At 43.2% G+C, this 23837-nt stretch overlaps 1 protein-coding gene across 7 annotated transcripts in view; it reads left to right on the top strand.

Annotated features, from left to right (window-relative positions):
- KIF14 (kinesin family member 14) overlaps positions 1 to 23837 on the top strand; it is a 114424-nt gene that overhangs the window by 54707 nt on the left and 35880 nt on the right. For 5 of the 7 annotated variants that reach the window (XR_006283238.1, XR_006283237.1, XM_037907233.2 and 2 more), the window contains exons 26-28: positions 359 to 481; positions 4138 to 4212; positions 5648 to 5786. Coding sequence is in view for 5 of the 7 variants with exons in the window: in XM_037907233.2 (XP_037763161.1) it covers positions 359 to 481; positions 4138 to 4212; positions 5648 to 5786 (337 nt within the window). In the remaining 2 variants the exon portion in view is untranslated. Of the gene's footprint in view, positions 1 to 358; positions 482 to 4137; positions 4213 to 5647; positions 5787 to 15418; positions 15768 to 17155; positions 20608 to 23837 lie in introns of those variants that run through there. The other 2 variants (XM_037907232.2, XM_037907234.2) reach the window with 2 other exon arrangements.

Here is a 23837-nt window from a genome sequence, read left to right as displayed (position 1 = left end):
CAATAGAGCTAAGTTTAAAAAAAAAAAGGTTGAATCCTGTGCTGACAGCCTGTATGCAGAGTTTGAAATTAAAATAATTTGTTTTGTGTGTGTTTTTTGCCACTAATATTCTCACTGTAAAAGTCTGTATCGAAAAAGAATTCTCAGAAATCTGAATTAGAGCTGAAGATACAGATTTCTCAAAGGGAAAGCATTATCAGAGCCCTATTGACTACATTAGGTCTAATTTGGGCCTAAGGGTTGGTCTGTCTGTGTTGGTCAATTTGCCTAATATAACAAAATGTTACAAATTCATTGATGCAAATGTCAGTTTTTTAAACCATTATTTGAACATTAAAAATATTGAATATTTTTTTAGGAAGATTTTATACTTGCCATTTATGATGGAGTAGGTTCAGGACTGAAGAGTCTCTTGGATTCTGTACAGAAAAAAACAAGAGAGATGCAGAAAGAACTTTTGAAACAGTATCAACAAAATGAGGTGAGAGAGAGAGTTTGTGGCTTGAGGGTCAGTTTTTAGTGATAGCTGCTAATACTTTTATGCTGTAACACATATGGGTTGGAAACTTATACCTTGCTTTGTGAAATTCTGGAGTTCATACAATAATATATGATATGGTAGTATAGACTGTATATGCATCTGTATTTGTTATAGATAAAACCTCTGCAAGGTGTATCTTTGTTACTATAATTGGACCCTTTAAAGATACAATATCAACTTAACAAAATCTTGTCTGAAAATGTTTTGCCTACTATTATGAAAAAACTTTCAATTATTGTTAACTTGACATAATGGAAGGGAGAAAATATTGATTTAATCCTTCAATTAGTTCTCCAAAGTTGGTCCCTTTTGTTCAGATGGATTCCACTGAAGTATTCGGTGTATTTTCAGTTGTTTACTTTGTGCATTTGACAGTGCTAATTGTATGGAGTCTCACTGTATCCCCTGAGTATCCACTCAGCTTCCCTTGTTGTCTGTGGGGATCTTTCACACACCAAGAGGGAGAGAGAAACTTAGTGGAAAAAGGGAAAATATCATAAGACTTCAAAAATTGGCAGGGACACTCAAGGGCTGGTATGATAGATGAAACTATTTTTAACTTATTTTTTGAAATTGACTACATTTCATTGTACTAATAGCAAGCGCATATCTGCTATTACTGCACTTGCTGTTAGTGTTACAAAATCCTGTCTCTATGCATCTTTAGAGGGTTAAGATAACCATATTTCCTACTTTCTGCTGTTATAATTTTAGCTCCATTCAGCATTTTTAAGCTTGTATGTAAACGTGAGTAAGTTTAGTATAGTCCAAGACTACTCACATGTTTAAAGTTAGGCATGCACTTAAGCACTATGCTGAATTGGGGCCTCTAAAAGGGTAGTGGCTTATTCCAAGTAAGCATCTAACAGCATGAATGCCAGAAATGTTGTTGTTCATTTTCATGGTAGCAACTGGAATCAGGAATAACCTTCAAAAGTTTTCTGGGTTGCTAAGCAGCATTTGTACTTCCATTTTAGCAGCTGCTTTATTAAGTTATAGAATAAATACAGCAAATATATTTGACATTTCAATGAGTTGACCCTGCCACCTCCCCAGACACACTGAAATGTAAAAAGAAGTGACACCAGTGTTCTGTTTAACTTTACATAAGACCTCTCAGTTTGTTTAATATAAAAGAGAATTTTCATATTCACTTAGAGCAATTGAGGTAGTAGTTTTTTTTCTGGTGGCAGCTGTGATATTTTAATTATACATTAGGCAATAAAAGTTTTGCATGAAAGCATATGTAACAGTTTTCACACTTTTTTTCAGAGCAATGTTAAAAAGTTGGGGTTTGTATCTTTTTTTTTTTTTAATGAAGGCTTTTTGATTAAGATTTGTAGCAGAAAATCATAGGCTAACAATTTTAATTTAAGATAGACACAGTTGTCTGGGTAATGGTAGAAACAGTGTTTTGTCACTTCAGTTAAAATAGTTCAAGCCCTTCTTGCATGCAGAGATTTTTTTAAAGCAAATTGAAGAGAGCGCACCTAACAAATTTCTCTAAAATAAGGTGCACGGTCTTGGTATTCCCCTATTATATATATTTGTTAGGTAAGTCTAAGGAGACACATGGTAGGGAGAGTTACATAAAAGGAAGACAGAAACAAAGACTAGACTCTGCAGCTAAATTTTTTCCCTAAAATATGTACCCAGAAAAGAGTCTGAAAATTCAGGAATGCAAGTTACAGTAGCCCTGGGAAAGATGCCACTTACACAGTGGGTAATTCATGTTGACAGTGAGTCTGGTAGCATTACAGGTAATGTTTTAAAAGGATGAAAAGTTATTTTAAAAAGCATTAGGCTGCACATAGTGTACATATCTCTTTTCAGCCTCAGGGTATAGCTGCATTTTTCTTCTACCTCTTTTCTTCTGAGAATAAAAACTTGTATCTTGGACAGATAGAGTGCAAGGCAAATCCTACTCTTCATTTGTGTTTGAAGCTCTCTTGTCTTTTGTTTACTTTGTATGGGTCTTTCCAGAGTACGACAGAGCTTGAATAATCTATTTGCTAGTGGAAAGTAAGAGAACTTCTTTGGCAAATGGGGGACATCTAGAGCATACAATTCTGCAAAACTTAAGTTTCCATTTTAATCAAAATGTACGATTCCTTATGCTTGTGCAGTAAACCTTCCAAATGTGACGCAGAGCAGTGCTCAATGGCTCTTTGAGCCACCAGAGAAAGCTCTTAGCTCTTGTTAGTTCCACCGCTGCTATTCTTAACTCTCTGGACAGCAGTGAAACTGGACCAGTGTCTTTTCAGTTTCATCGTTGTTGCTTGAGAAACGTGAGAAGAATGGTAAAAATAGCAGTTGGAGCTATTCCCAGTGGAGGAGAAATAAAAAATGAAGACTAAGGTTGAGAAGTGAAGAAACCCACCCTCGCTCACCTAGGACCAACTCCCAACATCTCATCCACAACATTCTCTCCCTTCTTTCTTCCTTTCTTTCCCCCTTATTCTTTCCTCTTTTTCCCTATGTTCCTGTAACCAATCCCTTTGTCTTCGTGTGCCCTACATTCTTTATCCTGCCCTTCTCCTCAAAATTTCACTCATCTGTAATCCTCTTCCCAGCTTTGCATCCTCTTTCTGAGTGCAGATGGCACACTCGAGCCAAAAGAGGGAATGAAGTGGGGGCCAAGCCTCTGTTATGCCATAGGGAGTCAGTGGCCATGGGAACAGGCTCCAGGGCTGCAATGAGTGCTATACAGCAGACCACCCCTGGAGCTACGGATGCATTTTGAAAACCTCTGTGGTAGCCTTTGTGGAAGGAGCACTACTATATTGATAAGGAATTGGATAGTTAAATTGTTTAGCCCATGGCATAACTGGGGCTTGAAAACAAACCTTTTGCCCAAAATATGCAAATACTTACAATAATTGAATCTATTTTTACACTAATTGGTGCTATCGTGCCTGTGTTTTCCCTCACAACCAGCCCTGCTCCCAGAGATAAGGATTCACTCTGCCTGCCTCTTCCTCTCCACGACCCAATGTTACACTGGACCTCCCACAACTGGCACTGTTCCCAGGGAACTCAAATTCTCCCTATTCCCAGCAAATTAAATTTGTATTTTTAGTTTTTTGCCAAGAGTGGGGATTGAACAGCCAACCTGGTAAATGCTATTGTGTTTGCTTGTAGCAGAGACCTATGGAACCATAAGGGTCTTAGCTTCACTGGAGGGCAGTGCATATAACAGGAAGCATCAGAGAGAAACCAAATGGCATTGCCATAATCCCACTACTGAGAGTTATGATGGTGGTGGTACAATTAAAGTGGTCACTTCCTTTAGAAAAAGTTGAAAGAATAGTGTCTTCTTACTTGCACCTAGAATAAAGTCTACTGTAGATTTATTCAAATTTTTGCATATGCAGTATGAACACTATAAAGTGATAACTTTTTTATGAAATGGTTGAGAATTATGATAGAAAATTCACCCTACAACTATTTCTTGTGCTGTAATTCTCTTCTGAACACTTTCCTCCTTAATCACATGTGCTCATTGTCCTGTCTCTGAGATACAGGTTTACACATTTTTCTTTCTCAGTGCTTTGAATAATGCATGCAAAATAATAATTAAAATTCCCTTTTTGTAGATTCAAAATCAAATAAAGAATAATGCAGTGGCTTTTGCCAGATGCCTTGAAAATACAATATCTGAGTGCAAAAAGGTAAGGGAACCCATTCACAAAATTACATTGTTTAAATGTTAACTTCAAAGGGTTTCTTGTTTAAAAGTTTAGCAAGGATAAAAATTACTACCTGTATGCATTGTGGCCAAGTTAATCTTGCTATAAGAACTTTACATTTTGCATTTCTTTACTTAATTATCTTAACTATCTTATGATTGTATAAATATAATTTTTGTGTTTATTAGAACAGAGTTTGGTTCATTCTTCTGCTTTACAATTTTTAAAATAACCCTCCATGCTACTTGAATTCTTTGTGTGTGTCGTCAAAATGGTGAGGAACAAGATATAATGTATTCTGACTTTTTAAAAGCCTTGACAAAGTCCCTAACAAGAAGCTAGTAAGGAAACAAGGTGGTTGTGTGATCAGAAATACAGTGTTATCATGGCTTAGAAGCTGGTTCAATGACAAAGGAAAACTAGGAATAAATTGTCACTTTTCAAAATGGCCAAATTAAGTGAGGTGACCTAAGGTTCTGGGGGTGCCTGTTAATAATCTGATAAAATGGATGATGTAGAGATGGCAAAATTTGTTGTTGGCAGAATTTCTGAGGCCATTTCTGACTAGAAATGAATGAGCATCTCCAGAGGGACTTAGTTTTAGATATTTGAGTATTGTGTTGTGGATTGAAATTCAGTATTGACAAATGAAAGATAATATACATTAGATGGAATAATTTGAATTGCTCATAGATTTTTTTTTTTTTGGTTCTAAATTGACTGTAATAACTCAAGGAAAACACCTTTAGAGACTTTCGAAGGGCAGATAGGCGCCTAACTACTATATGTGCCTTTGAAAATCACCCCCTGACCCCATGTCACTCTGGACAGCCCAGTGAATACATCTGCTTGTTGTTCATCTCTGAAATTATACAGCAGAAATACAAGTGGTTCAGAGACCAACAAAACACTGTCAATTATAAATTAAAGATTATATTCATTTTATTTTCTATTTGATCTATCTGAAATCATTGATTTACATACAATTTAACTTATCAAACACATTTTTATTTATTTCAAAATGTTGTGTTAGATACTGGTAGAACATTCACTGTGTACGCAATAGCTTACAGCCTTGACTATTAGCACCGTGATTTACTTTGAATCAGGAATGGAATATTGACCAATTTATTGGCATTATCTATCCCTTGAATGTCAAAAATGTTCTAGGATCTTACAGCTCCAGCTGGTGATTTTAAGACTGGCAGAAATTGCAAATCTTGCCAAAATTGTATTTTGAAACATAACATATCTTCGACAACCCAACATCCCCATAATACATTGCAATAGTGAAGTGCAAAACTATGAACGCTGGTGTGACATTTGAACCCATGACCACATTTGCTATTAGAACGCTAACCACTAAGCATTACAGATGTCTTATAGCTTTCAAATAGATTGCTCTTTATTAATACAGAGAGAAATGGGAACTCAATTAACAAAAGAAGAATCTGCCCACCAGGAACTAAAGAAGGCAACTAATCTTGCTTCTGAATACTTGGAATTAGAGCAGTGCATAGATAAAGTCTGTCAGATCATTACTACTTCATTACAAGGTATGTAGCTCAGCTTCTGTGTGTGTTGTACCAGAAAATTGTACACTAAAGGAGACCGGTGAAGTTAGAGGTTTGTGCTCTTTTTTTTTTTTTTTTTGCTTCTTTATTTGATGTATGTTGGAGGTTAGAAAGACTGATGGTTATTTTTAATCTGTCTGGTTTTTTAGGTGGTTCTTTGAGTAGATGTAGACATGTATTCCACATAGGTGTGTGCATGCCCAACGCAACAGAGCTAGAGAAATTTGCCTAGCAGCACCCATAGAAGGTTGGCATTTGCGCCTTGTGGCCATAGCCCCTCCACTGGCGACATGAGGCAGTGCTGCCCCAACCGTCCCACAGTTCCTTCTTCCCGCCTGTGCCTGGAGTCACAATTCTGTGTGATCTTAACTTCACAACATATCAACTGGTTTTGTTTTTCCCTTTGTATATGGTTAGTAGTGCCATTAGTGTCAGAGTAGCGTTCGTTGTAGTAGTTTGTTTCCCTCAGTGTTGTCCTCGCTGGGGTTTAAACATTATCCTTTGTGTGGGGGATAATCTCCACATGTGGTTCTTCCTCTGCCTTGGTGCTGCATGACCTGCAGATCGTTTAAGGCGGGGTGGGCAAACTTTTTGGCCCGAGGGCCACATCGGGGTTGCAAAATGGTATGGAGGGCTGGGTAGGGAAGGCTGTGCCTCCGCAAACAGCCTGGCTCCTGCCTCCTATCCATTCCGTCCCATTTCCTGCCCCCTGACTGCCCCCCCTCAGAACCCCCGACCCATCCAACCCTCCCTGTCCCCTGACTGCCCTGACCCCTATCCACACCCCCTCCCTCTGACAGGCCCCCCTGGGATCTCCAACCAATCCAACCCTTCCCCTCCCCCACTCCTGGTCCCCTGAGTGCCCCCTCCCAGGACCCCTGTGCCTAACTGCCCCCCCCCACTCCTGGTCCCCTGAGTGCCCCCTCCCAGGACCCCCACCCCCTATCCTACCCCCCTGCTCCCTGTCTCCTGACACCCCCTGTCCCCTGACTGCCCCCCAGGACCTCCTGCCCCTTATCCAGCCACCCCTGCTCCCTTATCATGCCGCTCAGAGTGGCAGGACAGGCTTCTTGGAAAGACTGGGAGGTGGGCAGGAGCAAGCTGCGCTGTCCACACAGCGGTGTGGCGGTGGGGGGACAGCAGGAGAGGGGCCAGGGGCCAGGCAGGACAGTCCCACGGGCTGGATGTGGCGCGCGGGCTGTAGTTTGCCCAACTCTGGTTTAAGAAATGGACTCAAGTGGCTTGCGACCTTCGCCTGAAGCAGCATCTGCTCGAACAGGCCATGTGGCCTGCTTCAGTATCAAGGTCTTCATTGGGTCGGAGATCACGTTCAGGTTCCAAGAGTGCTGCAGCTTCACATTCCAGAGCAGGCTTTTCTTCAGAGACACAGATGAGCCATTCCCTGTCGACTGCGCTGAGGAAAAGTTTGCATAAGACCAATCAAGACCTCTCCAGGTGACTCTTCTGCTCCCCCAGGAAAGTGTGGACTGGCATGGAGTTGGTGCTCGTGCACCTAATGAAGCAGATACCTCTAATCCTTCCCCGGTACCAAACAGGAAGGTTAGAAGCCATGTACTGTTGACTCCAGTTCTGGCCTCCGGACATCCATTGAGTACAGTACCAAAGAGGCAGATGCAAGTACTGACTGTTTCTATGTCTGCAGCATACCAGGCAGTTACAGACTTCCTCCACCTTTTGGTTGCGATCTCTCCTTTGGTCCAGGACTTTGCCAGGACTGTCAGCTATAGCTCTGTTGACTGAATGAGCCGCTGAACCCTCGGGTGTGTCTGCACTGCACCCCAATGTTCACCCCTCACAGGTTATATAAGCAGGGCTGGTACCGGATTCAGTATGGGGGACGTCAGTATCAGGAATCTCCTTGGCACTGCTGTATTCAGCACTGCAAATGCTTCTGTGGTGCCTTTCACCACCCTCAACATCAGTACTGTCAGACACTCCAGTACTGCTTCTCGCTTCCAGCACTGGCATGCTTTGTATTGATGGTACCACTTCCATCGGCACTGCCACTTCCTGCCTCGTTCTGGGCAATGAACAAATCGGACCATATACTTGCACCCTTTGGTCTCACTCCGCCTTGATCTCAAGCCTCCTCTGCATCTGAGTTGGGATCGTTATCCTCCTGTTCTCCATCACCTGACCAGCATTGGGGGTCATTGATGGACCACTATGGGTACCAAGATTGGCGCACGTCCTGTGATTGGGATGGAGGCATCTGGCCCAGCGTCTACAGGCCACCAGTGCCTTATCCATGTCTGTGGCCTCCATGGAATCCGTGGGATACTCCTCAGTTGCAGAGGTCCTGCTATTTGTCTTGCTTAAAGGTGAGCTCGCTGGTCAGGTCTATGGTGGTGACCGTTGACCTGCCACAGGCCCAGGCAGGTCCTTCTCCCTGTTGACCTCCAGAGTTGTCCCATCCAGGGCCTCATCTTCATCTCTGCACAGTTCTGTGGTGGCCAGCTCATCCTTCCCTTCAGTACACTGCTGTCCTTGGGGTGGCCACACCAGTGTTGTGGGACAGATTCCACAGGAGAATGTAGTCAGGCTTGGGGTTCAGCCAGTCCACATGCCCTCCCCTCAGTGCTCTCCAAGTACCCATTTGGTCTCCTTGGTGCAGAGCTCTGTTCCTGTTGTTGCTCCTCCCTCCTCATCTTCCCCCCTTTGGGGGACGGGCTGGCCTGCTTTCACAATGCTTGGGGCTCGATCACCACTGACAGCTGAGTCCTAAGTGCTCTCAGATCAGGTTATGCCATCCAGTTCCTCTCCACACTTCCACCCCATCCATCCTCCCCATTCCTCTTCAGGGTCCCCCTCACAAAATAGTGCTCCTTGAGCAGGTCTGCTCTCTACTGGCTTTGGGAGTGGTGGAAGAGGTTCAGCTGGAACACCAGCATCACGGCTACTACTCCCGGTACTTTCTGGTACCCAAATTCAAGGGAGGGGTAAGACCTTGACCTTCATGACCTCAACAAATATATCAGGTCTATGTCACTCTTATCGACTATTCTCCCTGCGTAGTCTCAGAACGACTGGTGGTGTGCTCCGGACCTTCAGGACGCCTACTTCCATGTGGCAATTTTGCCAACCACAGAAAGTTTCTTCAGTTTATCGTGGCGGAAGGCCACTGTCACTACACAGTGCTTTCATTTGACCTCTCTTCTGTACGCCAGGTTTTTACCAAGTGCATGGTCATTGTTACAGCATATCTCAGGAAGAAGGGAATTCACATCTTCCCATATGCGGACGACTGGTTACTTAGGTGCAGATCCAGAGAGGAAGTTCTTGCTCACATCAGCACCACACACTGTTTGCTCGACTGTCTGGGTCTCATAATAAACACCTGGAAATCAACCTTTGTTCCCACTCAGAAAACAAAGTTCATTGGGGCCCTGTTAGATTCTGTGATGTTGAAAGCATTTCTGCTGACCGACCATTTTCAGACAGTTCGCTATCTTCGCCTCATTCTGCAGTCTCAGCCTTCCATGACAGCTCAGATGTATCTGAGGCTTTTGGGCCATATTTCCACTTGTACACAGGTGGTCCAGTTTGCAAGGCTGTGCCTTCACTCCCCTTCAGATGTGACTAAGAGTGATTTACTATCCCAGTCTTCACCCTCTAGACAGATGGGTCAGTCTTCCTTTACAGTGCTAGACTCCTTGCAGTGGTGGATGTGTCCAGAGAACATTTGCCAAGGTGTTCCCTTTGTCCGGTCTTTGTCAACCAGATTGTTTTTTACTGATGCCTTGCTGATGACTTGTGGGTGGTGCACCTGGGGGCCCCTAAAAGTGAAGGGGCTGTGGTCTGAGTAGGAGGCCTCACTCCATATCAACTTGCTGAAGCTTCAGGCCATCTACAATTCATGTCATGCTTTGTGAGACTGTATTAGAGACTTGGTGTGCATATTTACATCATGGTGCTATTGTCTTTATTATGTGCAGCAAGCAAGGGGGAGCATGCTGCAGGTTGCTCTGATTAGAGGCAATCAGGCTGTGACTGTTCTGCGTCGAGGAGAATGTTGCTTCAATAGTTTTTGCTTGCTGGGGGTTCAGAATGATCTTGCAGACCATCTCAGCAGGTATTTTTCCCTGAAGACACATGTCCTGGGTCATCTTCACAGCTTGGGACATTCCAGTAATTGACCTGTTCGCTACAAGGAACAATAGGAAACGTCATCTGTTCTGCTCTCTAGAGGGCATCAGTCCAAGCTCCCTGCCAGCGCTTTCCACGTCATCTGGCAATTGGCTCTCCTGTATGCTTTTCTCCTGGTCATCCTTCAGGCTTGCTCAAGATCAGGCCAGGCTCATTCTCAAAGCCGCAGCATGGCCAAGATCAGTGTTGGTTCTTCTTCGAGTGCTTACTCATGTCGATCCCAATGAGGTGTGTGCATGCCACATGCACAGAAGCCAGAAGGTTTTTCCCCTAGTGGTACCCGTCGGGTCTTTTCAGGCGCCCCCTGGAGTGTCACCTCCACGGTGCCATATATAGGGTCCTGCCAACCAGCCGCCACTTCGGTTCCTTCTTACCTCCTGTGACAGTTAGCCGGAACACTCATTTTCTCTTGCTTCAGCAAGCCCTCTCCCTAGTAGTCCTCAATTGTTCTTTGTAAATAGTTAAATTAATTAGTAGTTTTAGTTAGTTTAGTCACAGTATAGTTAGAATTCCAGTAAGGAATTGTTCTGGGGGTTCCCCCCACCTTTTTTTTCTCTACCCTCTCCCACCACCGGTCCCTGGGGTTTAAACCCTGCTTAGCTTGTAACAAGCGTATGCCCAGGAGTAACCCTCACACTTCCTGCTTGAGTGTCTGGGGGAATCTCATCAGAAGGACCGTTGCAAGATCTGTAGGGGATACCACCCCAGGTCTCAAAAAGAAAGACCAGTGGTGAAAAATCCTTCTGATGGAAGCTGCCCTCCATCCTCACTCGGAGCAGAGTTTGGCCGAACCTCAACATTGATGTGCAGTGCCTCGGCATCAACATGGGAGACTTCGGTGCTGAGAAAAGACTCTCATAGAGACACTCAAAACCAGCAGGGCGCTCTGCACAGAGGCTCCATACATGGTAGCACGTGGCACCACTTCCAGTCCCCAGTGCTCTGCAAGAAGACGAAGCCAAACGGGGCATTCACCCACACCGAGACCAGGACGGAAAGATTCAAGCACAATAAGACCCATGTTGGACCACGCAAATGCGGCACCACCTAGCCCAGCATTGTTGACTGGTGTCCCAAAAAGGGGTCAGTCGAGTTCAGCTCTGCAGGACTCCCCTCCTGGGAGAGTCGCAGAGAGGCTTTGGAGCTGCCCTCCATGCCATAGACCTTTTGAGGCAGCAAGAGAGCTCATCGCCTTCACGGCAACACCTTCCACGCCCAGGCAAGATCGGGCACCAAGCTCAAAAGCAACGGCTCCCCAAGACCCTCGGTGCCATCCCGAGGCAAATCACGTTGGTCACCATCATCTCAGCACTGATCCCCGTTACCTTCAGGCAGCAGACTGGCAGTGGAGTCGCACTGGTTCCCAATGTCCTGGCACTGCTCCCCTGCACCAGTGGCACTGCTTCCCCATGGTCCTCTCAGAGCGAGTCCTCACAATTGGAGGTGGAGTCCTTTTGTGTACAGGCAGAGCCGGCACAAATTGGAGCTCAGACGCTCGAGGTCAGACAGGGAGAGACAGCAATCTTCCCCCATGCCATAGCCTGCGCAGTGGCAGGCTCCAACCCAATGGTCGTTTTGGACCCCCTGGCCATTCTATCAAAGCCAAGGGTCCTATTCCAGGAGTTCGGTGTCGGTGGCTTTGGAAACCCACACATCTTCTCCACCTCCCTTGGTGCAGGACTAGCCACCCCATGCTGCACTGGAAGACCCAGCACCGTGCGATCCTCTCGGCATTATAGAAAGAGCTGGTCCCGGTTAGAGCCTCGTCATCGCCAGACAAAGCAGTGGCCGGAACCTCCACAGCTCCCGTACTCAAGGAAGGTAGGGTCCACCAACAACTCCTGAAGAGAGTGGCCCAGAACCTGAGGCTTCAGGTTGAGGAGGGGTCTGAGTCCTCGGACCCCATGATAGACATCCTGGCCCCCTGGGAACCCTCCTGAGTAGCCCTGCCACTCATAGAGACCAAACAGGATACCACCAAAACGTTGTGGCAGACCCCCACCTCCCTGCCCCCAACAGCGAAAAGGACAGAGAGGAAGTACTTTGTCCCCTCTAAAGAGTTTGAACATTTTTATTCACACCCACCACTGGACTCCTTAGTGGTGGCAGCAGTGAACAAATGTGAACGTCAGAGGCACCAAGGATCCTCACCTAAAGCCTGAGACATGAAGAAACTGGATCTCTTCGGGAGGAAAGTCTGTTCTACCGGGAGGCTCCAGCTTCAGATTTTGAGCCAACAGGCGATCCTCAGCAGATGTAGCTTCAATTCTTGTGGGGCTATGTCAAAGTTCATGGAGCTTCTGCCAGAGGACTCGATGGCAGCGTTTTCTGCCTTAGTGGTAGAGCGTAGGCTTGTGGCACGGGCTTCACTACAGGCAGTCCTGGATGTTGCCAATTCAGCCACTTGGACCATGGCTTCAGCAGTAGCCATGAGAAGGAGCTCCTGGCTGCAAGCATCAGGGCTCCCATATGAGGTCCAACAGACCATCTCTGAGAAAATGGACTTGTGGCTTCGTAGCCTTAAGGACTCAAGAGCCACTCTCAGTTCCCTTGACCTTCACACCCTGGCAAGGACCATTTTAAGCCCCCGCCTCGATTCTACTAACCTCAGAATAGGCAGGACTATTCTAAAATGCATAATAGAAACCACAGGAGGAGGCCTCCTCCTTCATCTCAGGGCTCTGGGCAGGTGAAACAGCCCTCTCGACAAAAACAAACCTTTTGAACTGGTGCACCCGAGGGCAATGCACCAGTTCAAGCACCATATCCAATGATCCAATCCTTTTTGTGCTGACTGTCCAACTTCTACCATGTGTGGGCCCAGATCACGTCAAATCGCTGGGTGCTCCACATGGTAGAACTGAGATATTCTCTCCAGTTCAGCTCCCTCCCATCCTCCTTCTCCGGACCCTCTTCAGGGACCCCTCTCATGATCATCTTCAAATTCAGGAGGTGCAGTTGCTCCTAAGAGCAGGAGTGGTGGAGGAGGTTCCTCGGGAGCTAAGGGCAAGGGATTCTACTACCTTTATTTCCTAATCCCGAAAGCCAAAGGTGGTCTCAGACCTCTCCTAGACCTGCCAAACCTCAACAAGTTTATGAAGAAGCTGAAGTTCTGCATGGCTTCTTTGGCCTCCATTATCCCTTCTCTGGATCTGGGGGACTGGTATGCAGCCCTTGACTTGAAGGACACATACTTTCATATATCCATAACCCTGTCTCCCAGAAGGTTTCACAGGTTTGTGGTGAACCACAATCACTATCAATTCACGGTACTCCCTGTCAGCAGCATCTTGGGTGTTGACCCAGTGCATGGCAGTTGTGGCCACTTTCTTGCAGAAGCACCAGGTGCAGGTACCTCAACGACTGGCTGATCAAGGGCCACTCCAGAACACAAGTGGAGGCGCATGTAAACCTGATAAGATCAACTTTCAATGAGCTTGGCCTACTAATGAATGTGCAGAACTCAACACTATCCTCCACACAGATGACAGAGTTCACAGGGGCAGTGTTGGACTCCAGACAGGCGAGAGCATTCCTAATGGAATCACCGTTTCAGAGCCTATGCAACATCTTACAAGATCTCAGACAATTTCCTACCACTACAGTAAGGAATTGCCTGAAGCTCCTCGGTCATATGGCCACCTGTACTTACGTAGCGTAGCATGCCAGACGGAGGCTCCAACCCCTTCAGGTGTGGCTAGCCATTGGTGTATTGACCAAACCAAGACAGTCTAGCAATGTAGTCACCCTTTCCTGGATGGTTCTCAAGTCTTTCCTATGGTGGCTCAACCTGCAAGTTCTGTGTGCGGGCATTCCCTTCTCCAGACTTCAACCATCACTTTCCCTGGTCGCGGACGTGTCAATGATGGGGTGGGGAGTGCATCTGGGGGACCTCAGGGCCTCTGGTCCTAAGCAGAGCTCTCACTTCACCGCAATGTCAGAGAGCTGAGGGCAGTCCGTCTGGCAGGCCAGACCTACCAAGCAGGCATCTTCAGCGGCATTCCTGGCCCAGGTTCTGACCCACGAAATCTGCAAGGCTGCAACATGGTCCTCAATCCACACTCTTACCTCTCACTACGCCATTACCTAGCAGACTAGGGACGATGCAGACTTCAGCAGAGCGGTGCTTCAACCAGTGAACCCATGAGCTCCACTGCCGCCTCCAAGTTCCTGATTGGGAGTCAACATGACCAAGCACTTAAGAAAAACAGTTACCTATCTTTCGTAATCGACATTCCAAGACCCACCCACCTACCCTTCTGTCAGAGCAAGAAGGAACTGAAGAGGCAGCAGGTCGGCAGGACCCTATATATGGCGCCATGGAGATGCAACTCCAGGGAGCACCTGAACCAACCCCACAGGTACCACAAGGGGGAAAACCTTCTGGCTATTGTACATGTGGAAAACTCACACATAATTGGAATGGACATAAGCAACACATCTTGAAGAACAACAGTTACGAAAGGTAGGTAACCATTTTTTCTCTGGCCTTCTTGCACTGTTTAGTCAGCCTCCCATTCTGCTTCTTCTCCATCCCAACTTACTCACTCAAAACCAAGTCTGCACCTTGCATCCTGCACTCAAGTCCCTGCATCACGTGGCATGGATGAATGAGGAGGAAGAGCAGTGTTCAGTGGCTGTTCAAAAAGTTGTCCTCAACAGTAGAAAACCTTCCACCAGGATGGCCTGTTGCTGAAAATCACTTCCATTCACTGTGGTCACTAGCTTGAGGAGGCCAGCATTGCCTGGATTCTATCCAGGACATTTTAGAGTACCTGCTGCACCTTCAGCTGGGGCTTGTGTTTAGTTCATTGAAAGCGCATCTGGTAGCAATTTTTGGCATTTTATCCCCCCATTCAGAGAAGATCAGTCTTCTCCAATGCCATGGTATCAAAATTCTTAAAAGGGCTCCTTCATTTACATCCCTCCAGCCCGGGAGCCAATTCCTCTGTGGGACCTTAACTCAATCCTTGCAGCCTTAATGGGACCTCCATTTGACCCTCTGGCATGTTGTTCCTTTTTGCCATTGTGTTAGAAAATTTCATTCCTGGTAGCAATAACATCCACACAGAGAATGAGAGTTGCAGTCTCTGAGGGCAGAACCTCCTTATACACAGTTCTCCAAAGACAAAGTGACTTTACAGCCACACCCAAAATCTTTGTCTAAAGTGGTTTCTCAGTTTCATTTGAACAAGGTGGTCTATTTACCAGTATTCTTTCCTAAGCGGCATTCATCTATAGATAAGCAGCATCTACACACCTTAGGTGTCAGGCAATGTCTAGCCTTCGATGTGGACAGGACTAAACTGTTTTGTGCTTTGCCTCATTTGTTTGCGTCATATGCAGATTACATGAAGGGTCAAACAGAATCTTCACAGAGGATGTCCAAATGGGTAATATCCTGTATCAGGACTGCATATGAAATAGCTTACTTTATGCCCCAACAGCAGGTGCAAGCAACGCCCGTAGCATTCGTCAGTGACATTTCCATATTGGACGTAGGGCTGCTATGTGGTTGTCGATACATTCATGAACCATTATGCCACAACCATTATGCCTTCCAGGGTGGATGCAGGCTTTGGTAAGTCCTTTTTTTCCTGCAGTCCTTGTTTAGGTAGACTCTGAGCCCTGCTTCCAGGGCAGTGGGAAGTGTACTGCTTGTGAGTCACCTAAGTAGAATGCATGTCTGCATCTACTAGAAGAAACAGTTACTTACCATAACTGTGGTTCTTTGAGATGTGATGCAGACTTGTATTCCTCAACCCACTCTCCATCCCCTCTGCATCAGAATCTTGTTTCTGGGCATTTGGTGCAAAGGAACTGAGGAGGGTCGGGGCAGTGCTGCTTCATGTAGCTAGGGGAAGGGCTACAGCCATGAGGTAGAAGCGCTTCCCCTTTAAGGGTGCTGCTAGGCAAACTCCAGCTGTGGTGAGCTGGGTTTGCACATACTTAAGTGGAATAAATGTCTGAATTACCTCTCAAAGAACCATACTTACAGTAAATAACCGTTTCCTGTGCCTATCAGTATCTTCCTTGTTTCTCGTGTCTTCTGGAAGTGGTTTGGGGTCTTCCTCAGCCCTTACCTGGAGGAACACAGTGTTGAATCTTTAATGAAATCTTCTCTTCCCACTCTTTGTTAGGCATTCAAGTTAAATAGGTTTTAACAATAACAATATTTTAAACTGTCTGATTAATATCTCCCCCTTCCCCCCCCAACACCCCCGAACAAAATTTTTCTTTTAATAACAAGGGTGTCATAAATGTACTAGTTCTCCAGTCACCGATATAATTTTTTTAGGAAAAGGGTAAACTAGAGTTGAATTTGTAAGGTGATGACAAGTAGGAGAAAAACTTTTTGTTGAAAAAACAGTTACGGGCGTAAAGAAGCAGGTCACCTTTAACAGAATTTAAAGTATTTGTTCCATCACTTCAACATTAATAAGAAAGAGAATTTACAAGTTTTAAGTCATTTACAACCGCTGACATAGTTAATTACTGTGTTTTCACATTCCTGGTTTCACGTGACCTGATAATCCTAAGGTAACTTTCCTTTGCATCCAGCCTTCCTTATGTTTAATTTTCTGTCATATAAGTTACAGGGTAAGGGACCAGGCACAAATAAGCAACTTAAAACCATTGTTTCCATGATACTCTAGGTTGATCTGGTGGACTATATCAGCATTTCTTTGGTGGCTCTTGAAGAATTTAAAGATTCATATGAAAAAAAATAAGTTTTGTTACTACACATGGTTGAGGAAAGAACTTTCCAAATAGTGAACCAATAGGATGCTACCCTACTGAGTCTAGAGACAGACTAAAACAATATCTTTATTCCATTCATATCAATTCATTGTTGATTCTGAAGCCTAATTAAAAAAAACTAAATGTCAAATTTTAACCATTTCACTGCTGATCATGTTACAGAAAACTCCAACTAGCTTCTTTTGGATTGTAGGTGTACCTGGTGATTGCGTCAGCCTGAGACTATAGGCAAAGTCTTGAGTCTTTTTTTTTTTCCCCAACTGACTCCTCATGTTAACGTCATAGTCTCACAATAGATTTACTAACATACTTTCAAAATATGGTATTGTTTCTAACAGAAATGAAAGAAAAGATGTGCATGGAAGTCACATGCTGCTTAGCAAAGTAGTAGCATTGGTTCTTTTTGCTTTTGTACTCCACAGGATCATACAGAAATACAACTCAACTCAGAAGCTATACAGAAAAGATTTGCATCTTAGTTGGGCATTTTAATAATTACTGCACTTTATTTAGCTTGCCTTCTGCTTCAGCAAACAGTCCTCACAGAACAACCAAGTCTTTTATGGTCACTTCTGAATTGGATTCTCTCGCCAAGTCACTCATTATAAGTTTTGAACTTGAACAAGGACGTAATTCATTGGCATCTCAGACCATTTGTATGCAAAATAGCAAGACTGAAGAAAAACAGCTTGAAACTGGTGAATCTACTTGGAAACAGAAAGGGGTTCCAAAACGCGAATATAAACCTCAGCCTTCAGCTACAAGTTCAGGGAAACTTTCATCCAGTGGGATACAGTGGGTATAAAATTAAGGCATTAAATATAGTAGACTCCTGCATGTAGGAAAAAGTAAACATTATGGGCTATCTTTTTTTAATGAAAGAGAGACAAGGAGGGCATCTGTTTTGGGGGGGGGGGGGGGGGGGGGCTTGAGAAGGAAAAATAATATATCTCGCAAGGTTGAAATGTGTTGGTAATTTTATCAAGAGCATGCACAGTGTTGTGTGAAAATAGAGGACTTGAGGTACAAGAAGATATGGTACATTGAATTGCACAGGAACAAATGTAAATCCAGAAGACTTTACATTAGACTTACACTTAGGAAGAGTACAAACGTGTGAGTATTTTTATTCAAACCTATATCTAACTGTAGTAAATTATAGAGCAATATACAAGAAGTAACCAGACAGTGGGTTAAAATCTAGTCCAAGAATAATATGTAAATAAAACAAAATTATTGAGAAAAGCTAGGAAATTCAGTGTTAAAAATGGACACTTTATCCTCCATTCATAATGTAGCCTCACTTTAATGCATGATGATTTATTAAGGGTGCAGTGTCATCCTTAACACTATATTTCCTGGCTTTTTTATTTTGGTTTGCCAGCTTTAGTATTTTTGAGAGAGGTTTTTGGTATCTGTTTTCTTAGGAAAGATGTGAAAGGCTACAAAAATTATTGGGTAAACACACATTTAAGGGGATAATAGGTTTATAATCCCTCGGGGTAAGGGCGGGGGTTACAGAGCTCAGATAACATTAATGCAGATTGACTATAATGATTCATATTTCAAATTATATAACAAAAAACAATTTTCCTTGGTTTTAAATAATTTTTAGTGCTATGCACAGAAGTTTAGAGGCATAACACTTTTAAAATATACAAATAAGTCACCATGTGAGGCAGTTGAGAATTATGTTGACATGCAGCCTACACTTAATATGTTCATACTGAAATCTTAAGGCCAGATTGAGCCTAGCTCTTTGCAGGCGCACAAAGGAGAGGGAAGGATACAAGGCATCTTTCCCAGAACCTCATGCTCCTGCATAGGTACAGGGCAGAATCTCAGACTTCAGGAAAAGCAAGGACTCTGGGTGAAATCCTGATTCCATTGACTTCAGTGGGGCAAGGGTCTTTCCCTCTCAGTCCAATACTGGCAATGGGCTTACCAAAGTGGTTGAGGACATGGCTATCTTCTCCTCTACACCAGTCACTAGACTAGCCCACTGCATCCCAACTGATATTGGCTGCTTCTGGGAGCTTTGGCTAGCTACAGTCTGGCCCTAGTTGTACTGATGTTGAAAGATTTATAAGAATATCTTGGTGACTTGTTCTCAGATCACTTATTATAGTGTTTACTTCCTTGTTCCTTTGTGAAATATACTCAGTTGTGATTCTCTGCAAGGATAAAAGCAGATACCTTTGAGACTATTTCATTTTTTATAATAGCTAGAGTAATAGAAGCAAACGTGGACTAAATCTAGGCTACAATGTGTCAAACTGATAAGCCGCTTTTCTCCTTTCCACACCCCTTTTGAGTTGGCTGTAGTTTAAAAAAGCTACAGTACTTCTAGGTAGAGCTAATGATTGCTGTGAAAATCAAGGATAACGGTGCATTTGAGAAGTGTTTGTTCTTGAAAACTTGGAACTGAGAGATCATAACACAACATCTTCTAATCAGAGCAACTGATTTGCTCAGTGGTGTTGTCCATCCTAGTAATGAGTGACATTTACTGCCTGTTGTCAAACCTTTCAACCAAGTATTCAGGGATAGCATGTTTCTTGATAGATTCCCCCCCCCCCCCACTCCCTTTTGGAATGTAAAACTTCCTCTCAAAGATAGTTACCTCTCTTGATTAAATTCAGTCACCAGATCCATGCCATTTTTGTTCTTTGTTCCTTTCTCAGCATTTCACTTGGTCTTGTTAGTCAATGCTTTATTTGGTTATAGTGTGATGGAGCAGAAATGGTGTTATCCAACTTCGGACAGAGCAGGTGAAATCCTGGCCCCATTAAAGTCAATGGCAAAATTCCAACTGACTTAAGTGAGGCTAGGATTTCACACAGCAAGTAGTAAAGTCTGAGTACGCTAGAAATTATCCTCGTTGAAGTGATATAAGTGAACAAAAAGACAATAACAATATAAAAAACTTATCCCCTGTGACTTTAGTAATTGGATGTTAAGAATTATTATAGGATGAGGTTTTTGTATTTGGGAAGCTGTAGTTATATAATAAGCAAGCAAATATACGATATGCCAGTAAAAGGAAAAAATGCACTCCTTTTGCAGTCATTTCTTGAAGTCCTCTTGAATGAAGTAAAAGATCTGCAAAATGTGATTTTATACTATAGCAACTGGAACACTAAGTGACCTGAAAAATTGGCTGTAAGTTAAGTGACTAGAAAATCAATCACCTGTTTTGTCAACTAGAAATTTTTGTTTTCCACTTTAAATTTTGTCCAAATATTTTGTGAACAGTAATTCAGTGATTTTGGCAACCACTGTATAAACTGTATTTCTCTGGTCTTTGCTATTGGGGAAATAAAAGCTTTGCTTCAGTTTGTAGTGCACATACAGTACTCTCCTTAAAGTTCATATAATTTAATATCTTTTCCAGAAATGTTTTGCAGTGCAGTTATGTTTTGTCAATGTGTTTTTCAGAAACATTGACAGAACATTTGTATTGCTAGTAGCATTTGTCATTGTATCACATAAAATGTGATATTGACTCAGTTAATCACTTTCCGTTTTCATTGAGAAGAAATGTAAAAGTTTATTCATAGTTTGACATAATCTGCTATTAGGAACCTTTGTGTGGCTTTAAAAAATCAAAAAGCGGAATCAAACATATGTTTACACCTTGTGAAAAAGTGCTATTTTGTATTTGACCGAACTTTTAAAAATGTAATTTGCTGTTCAGAATCATGTACTGTGTATATAACTGTAAACTATTGTAAACAGTAGAATCAGATTGTTGAACTGAGATCAAAATTGCTATAATTTAAGACACTTGTAAACATCCTATCTGTGGTACACCTGCTGAGAACATAATAGTGTGTTGCAAAATGATAAAATATTCCACAGAAAGCTAAACAAATCAAATGTGTGGGGTGTTTTTTTAGGGGGGCTATTTCACACTGAAACAAGGTTCTTTAGTTTTGTCTCTGTTAACACACAGTATCGTTACACAGATGCGGGTTGGGGAGACAGAGTTCGAAGTAATACTGTAAGTTAGTGTATGATGAAATCAGATCTCAGTTCAATGTAATAATACACAAGCTTTTTACTTTTTGAGCCAAGATTGATGGCTTTATTGTAGTCTCAAGTTCACATGGCAGCACCTTCCTGGAAGGTTTTCCATGGCACGTCTGGGAAGCTAATTAAATCCTTGTTTGTTTGACAGCTCGATAATAAGAAACTTTTCCCAGAGAAAGGAGTCTATCTTGTCAGAAATTCTATAGGTAGGACAGGGCATTTTGAGCACCCACAATTCCCACTAAAGTCAAGGGGAGCTACAAGTGCTTAGCATCTCTGAAAATCAGGCCCAGTATGTCTGTACTGGAGTTATCCTTTTGCAAACCTAATATGTAGCATTTCTAAAATGCAGTCACCAATGGTATGAGAGGACAGCAACCATGTAGACAACTGACACAGCAAATTTTGCTATGGTGGGGAAAGTGAAACTTTGGCCAATATGCTGATGCCAGGCAAAAAAAAAAACAGTACGTTAGTGCTGTGTTCAGTTTTAGCCCATTATCTTAACTAAATCTCTTGTTATGGTTATACATCATCAAACTGCTTTACTTTTAGGTTATATATTGCAATTATACTGTATGTCATCAGGGTGAACTAGTGTTCTCAGGACATATTGCATTTATACATCATCAAGGTAGCTGTGACTCTAGTAATGTATTGGTGTAATATATCATCAGGGAGAGGGGTTTAGGGTCAATCTATGGATGTTAAGGAGTTTGGATCCTGGCAGGCAGATTATGGGATGGACTGATGTAGCTATGAATGGTGTCCTATTAAACAGCGGTAAACCTGGAGGGTGGGTAAGGTTTAGGTCAAGAGAGATGTCTATATGGGTATAGCCTGCCTGATATATCGCAGGAATGAAGTAGAGACTGCTATTTTCTCCTTTGTTTCTGTGATGCAGAAGGTAACATAATGCACCAGGCCTTTGTAAGATCAGCTACATGTAAAGCAAAATAGGCATATTTCAGAGTAACAGCCGTGTTAGTCTGTATTCGCAAAAAGAAAAGGAGTACTTGTGGCACCTTAGAGACTAACCAATTTATTTGAGCATAAGCTTTCATGAGCTACAGCTTATGCTCAAATAGGCATAGTTAGTCTTGTTTTTGTGATTGTGTTGTCCTCTGAGATCCCTGGCTGGGTTGGGCTTTGAATCTACCTGACCAATCTTCGGTTTCTCTCTCAGCTCTGGGGGAGAGGGCAGAGGGACAGGGTAGTATATGAGAGAGAGTAATGAACAGCTGTATCATCAGCTGGGAATATTGTTTGCAGTCTAGTGATGTTTACATCAGCATCCTTATTGTCTTAACGTTCCCTGCTGGATGCATGTAGATCACGAAACCACCTTATAGTTTAGTGCAGTTGCTGTTCTCTAGGTAGGCTCAATACTATGGGTGATGCAGATGAAGACAAAAAGGGACTAGCAGAGCTGTGTGAGCAATCCTGCACCATGCTAATACCCTGGTTCTAATGTATACTGGTAGGTTCTCATTTTAAATACCACCAAATCCACATAGGCATGGGGTGAGGTTGACCGCTCTGCAGTAGGCCCCTACAAGGCCCTGTGCATCACTTTTAAGGGTGTGAGGCATAAGTGGTACATAGGGCCTTGTGTATGCTGTTTGCTCAAGGATGAATTTCACCCTAAATTTTTTTTAAATTATACATGTCTATAGTACCTGGCCTAGCTGCAGATTATAAAACTATTGTTAATCAAGACTCACTCTTCCTTCTCCACCCAACACTATATGACTATGAAGGGCTTAGTAGACTCACCCACATCACAGTTCACATGGTATAATCAGGGAACTTAAGTACCTCCATATGTCCATGCATTAATAAAAGCATTAATAGTTTTTAAGTCCCTTGTGGCAGAAAAAGGACAGGGTTTGGCTGTACTGAATACAAAGATTATTCATTCCTGGTCCTGTAATTCTCCCTTGCTTTTGTATTTCCAAACCTAAAGTCTGTGCTGCAACATATTGGCACATACAGGGCCTTCCTAAATCATGGCCCACAGTCAGGGAAGGCACTGCTATGTTCCTTGGATGCTGGCGAAAAAACCATTAATATAAACAAAGGGGAGTTTTGTTTGTTTTTTGAATTTTGCACAGAAATGAGAAGTGGAGTATTATTTTTGCAACATTGTTTAGATTGGAATTTCTCTCACCTTGAGACTGTAACTGCTCTTTTTACAGGGGTAGCTGTTAGTCTATATCAGCAAAAAGAACGAGGAGTACTTGTGGCACCTTAGAGACTAACTAATTTATTTGGGCATAAGCTTTCATGGGCTAAAACCCCCTTCATCAGATGCATGCAGTGGAAAATACAGTAGGAAGATAGATCTATATACACAGAGAACATGAAAAAATGGAGGTTGCCATACCAACTCTAACAAGACTAATCAATTAAGGTGGGCTATTAGCAGCAGGAGGAAAAAAAACCTTTTGTAGTGATAATCAGGATGACCCATTTCAAACAATTGACAAGAAGGTATGAGTAACAGTAGGGGAAAAATTAGCATGGGGAAATAGTTTTTAGTTTGTGTAATGACCCATCCACTCCCAGTCTTTATTCGAGCCTAATTTAATGGTGTCCAGTTTGCAAATTAATTCCAGTTCTGCAGTTTCTCATTGGAGTCTGTTTCTGACGTTTTTTTATTGAAGAATTGCCCCTTTTAGGACTGTAATTGAGTGTCCAGGGAGGTTGAAGTGTTCTCCAACTGGTTTTTGAATGTTATAATTCTTGATGTCTGATTTGTGTCCATTTATTCTTTTGAGTAGAGACTGTCCAGTTTGGCCAATGTACATGGCAGAGGGGCATTGCTGGCACATGATGCCATATATCACATTGGTAGATGTGCAGGTGAATGAGCCCCTGATGGTGTGGCTGATGTGATTAGATCCTATGATGGTGTCCCGTGAACAGATATGTGGAAAGAGTTGGCAACGGGCTTTGTTGCAAGGATAGGTTCCTGGGTTAGTGTTTTAGTTGTGTGGTTGCTGGTGAGTATTTGCTTCAAGTTGGGGGGCTGCCTGTAAGCGAGGACTGGCCTGTCTCCCAAGATCTGTG

The sequence above is a fragment of the Chelonia mydas genome, chromosome 8, assembly GCF_015237465.2.
Source record: "Chelonia mydas isolate rCheMyd1 chromosome 8, rCheMyd1.pri.v2, whole genome shotgun sequence".
In the NCBI taxonomy this organism is placed as follows: domain Eukaryota; kingdom Metazoa; phylum Chordata; order Testudines; family Cheloniidae; genus Chelonia; species Chelonia mydas.
The sequence above is the reverse complement of the archived record's forward strand: the minus strand, read 5'-3'. Positions and strand labels throughout refer to the sequence as shown.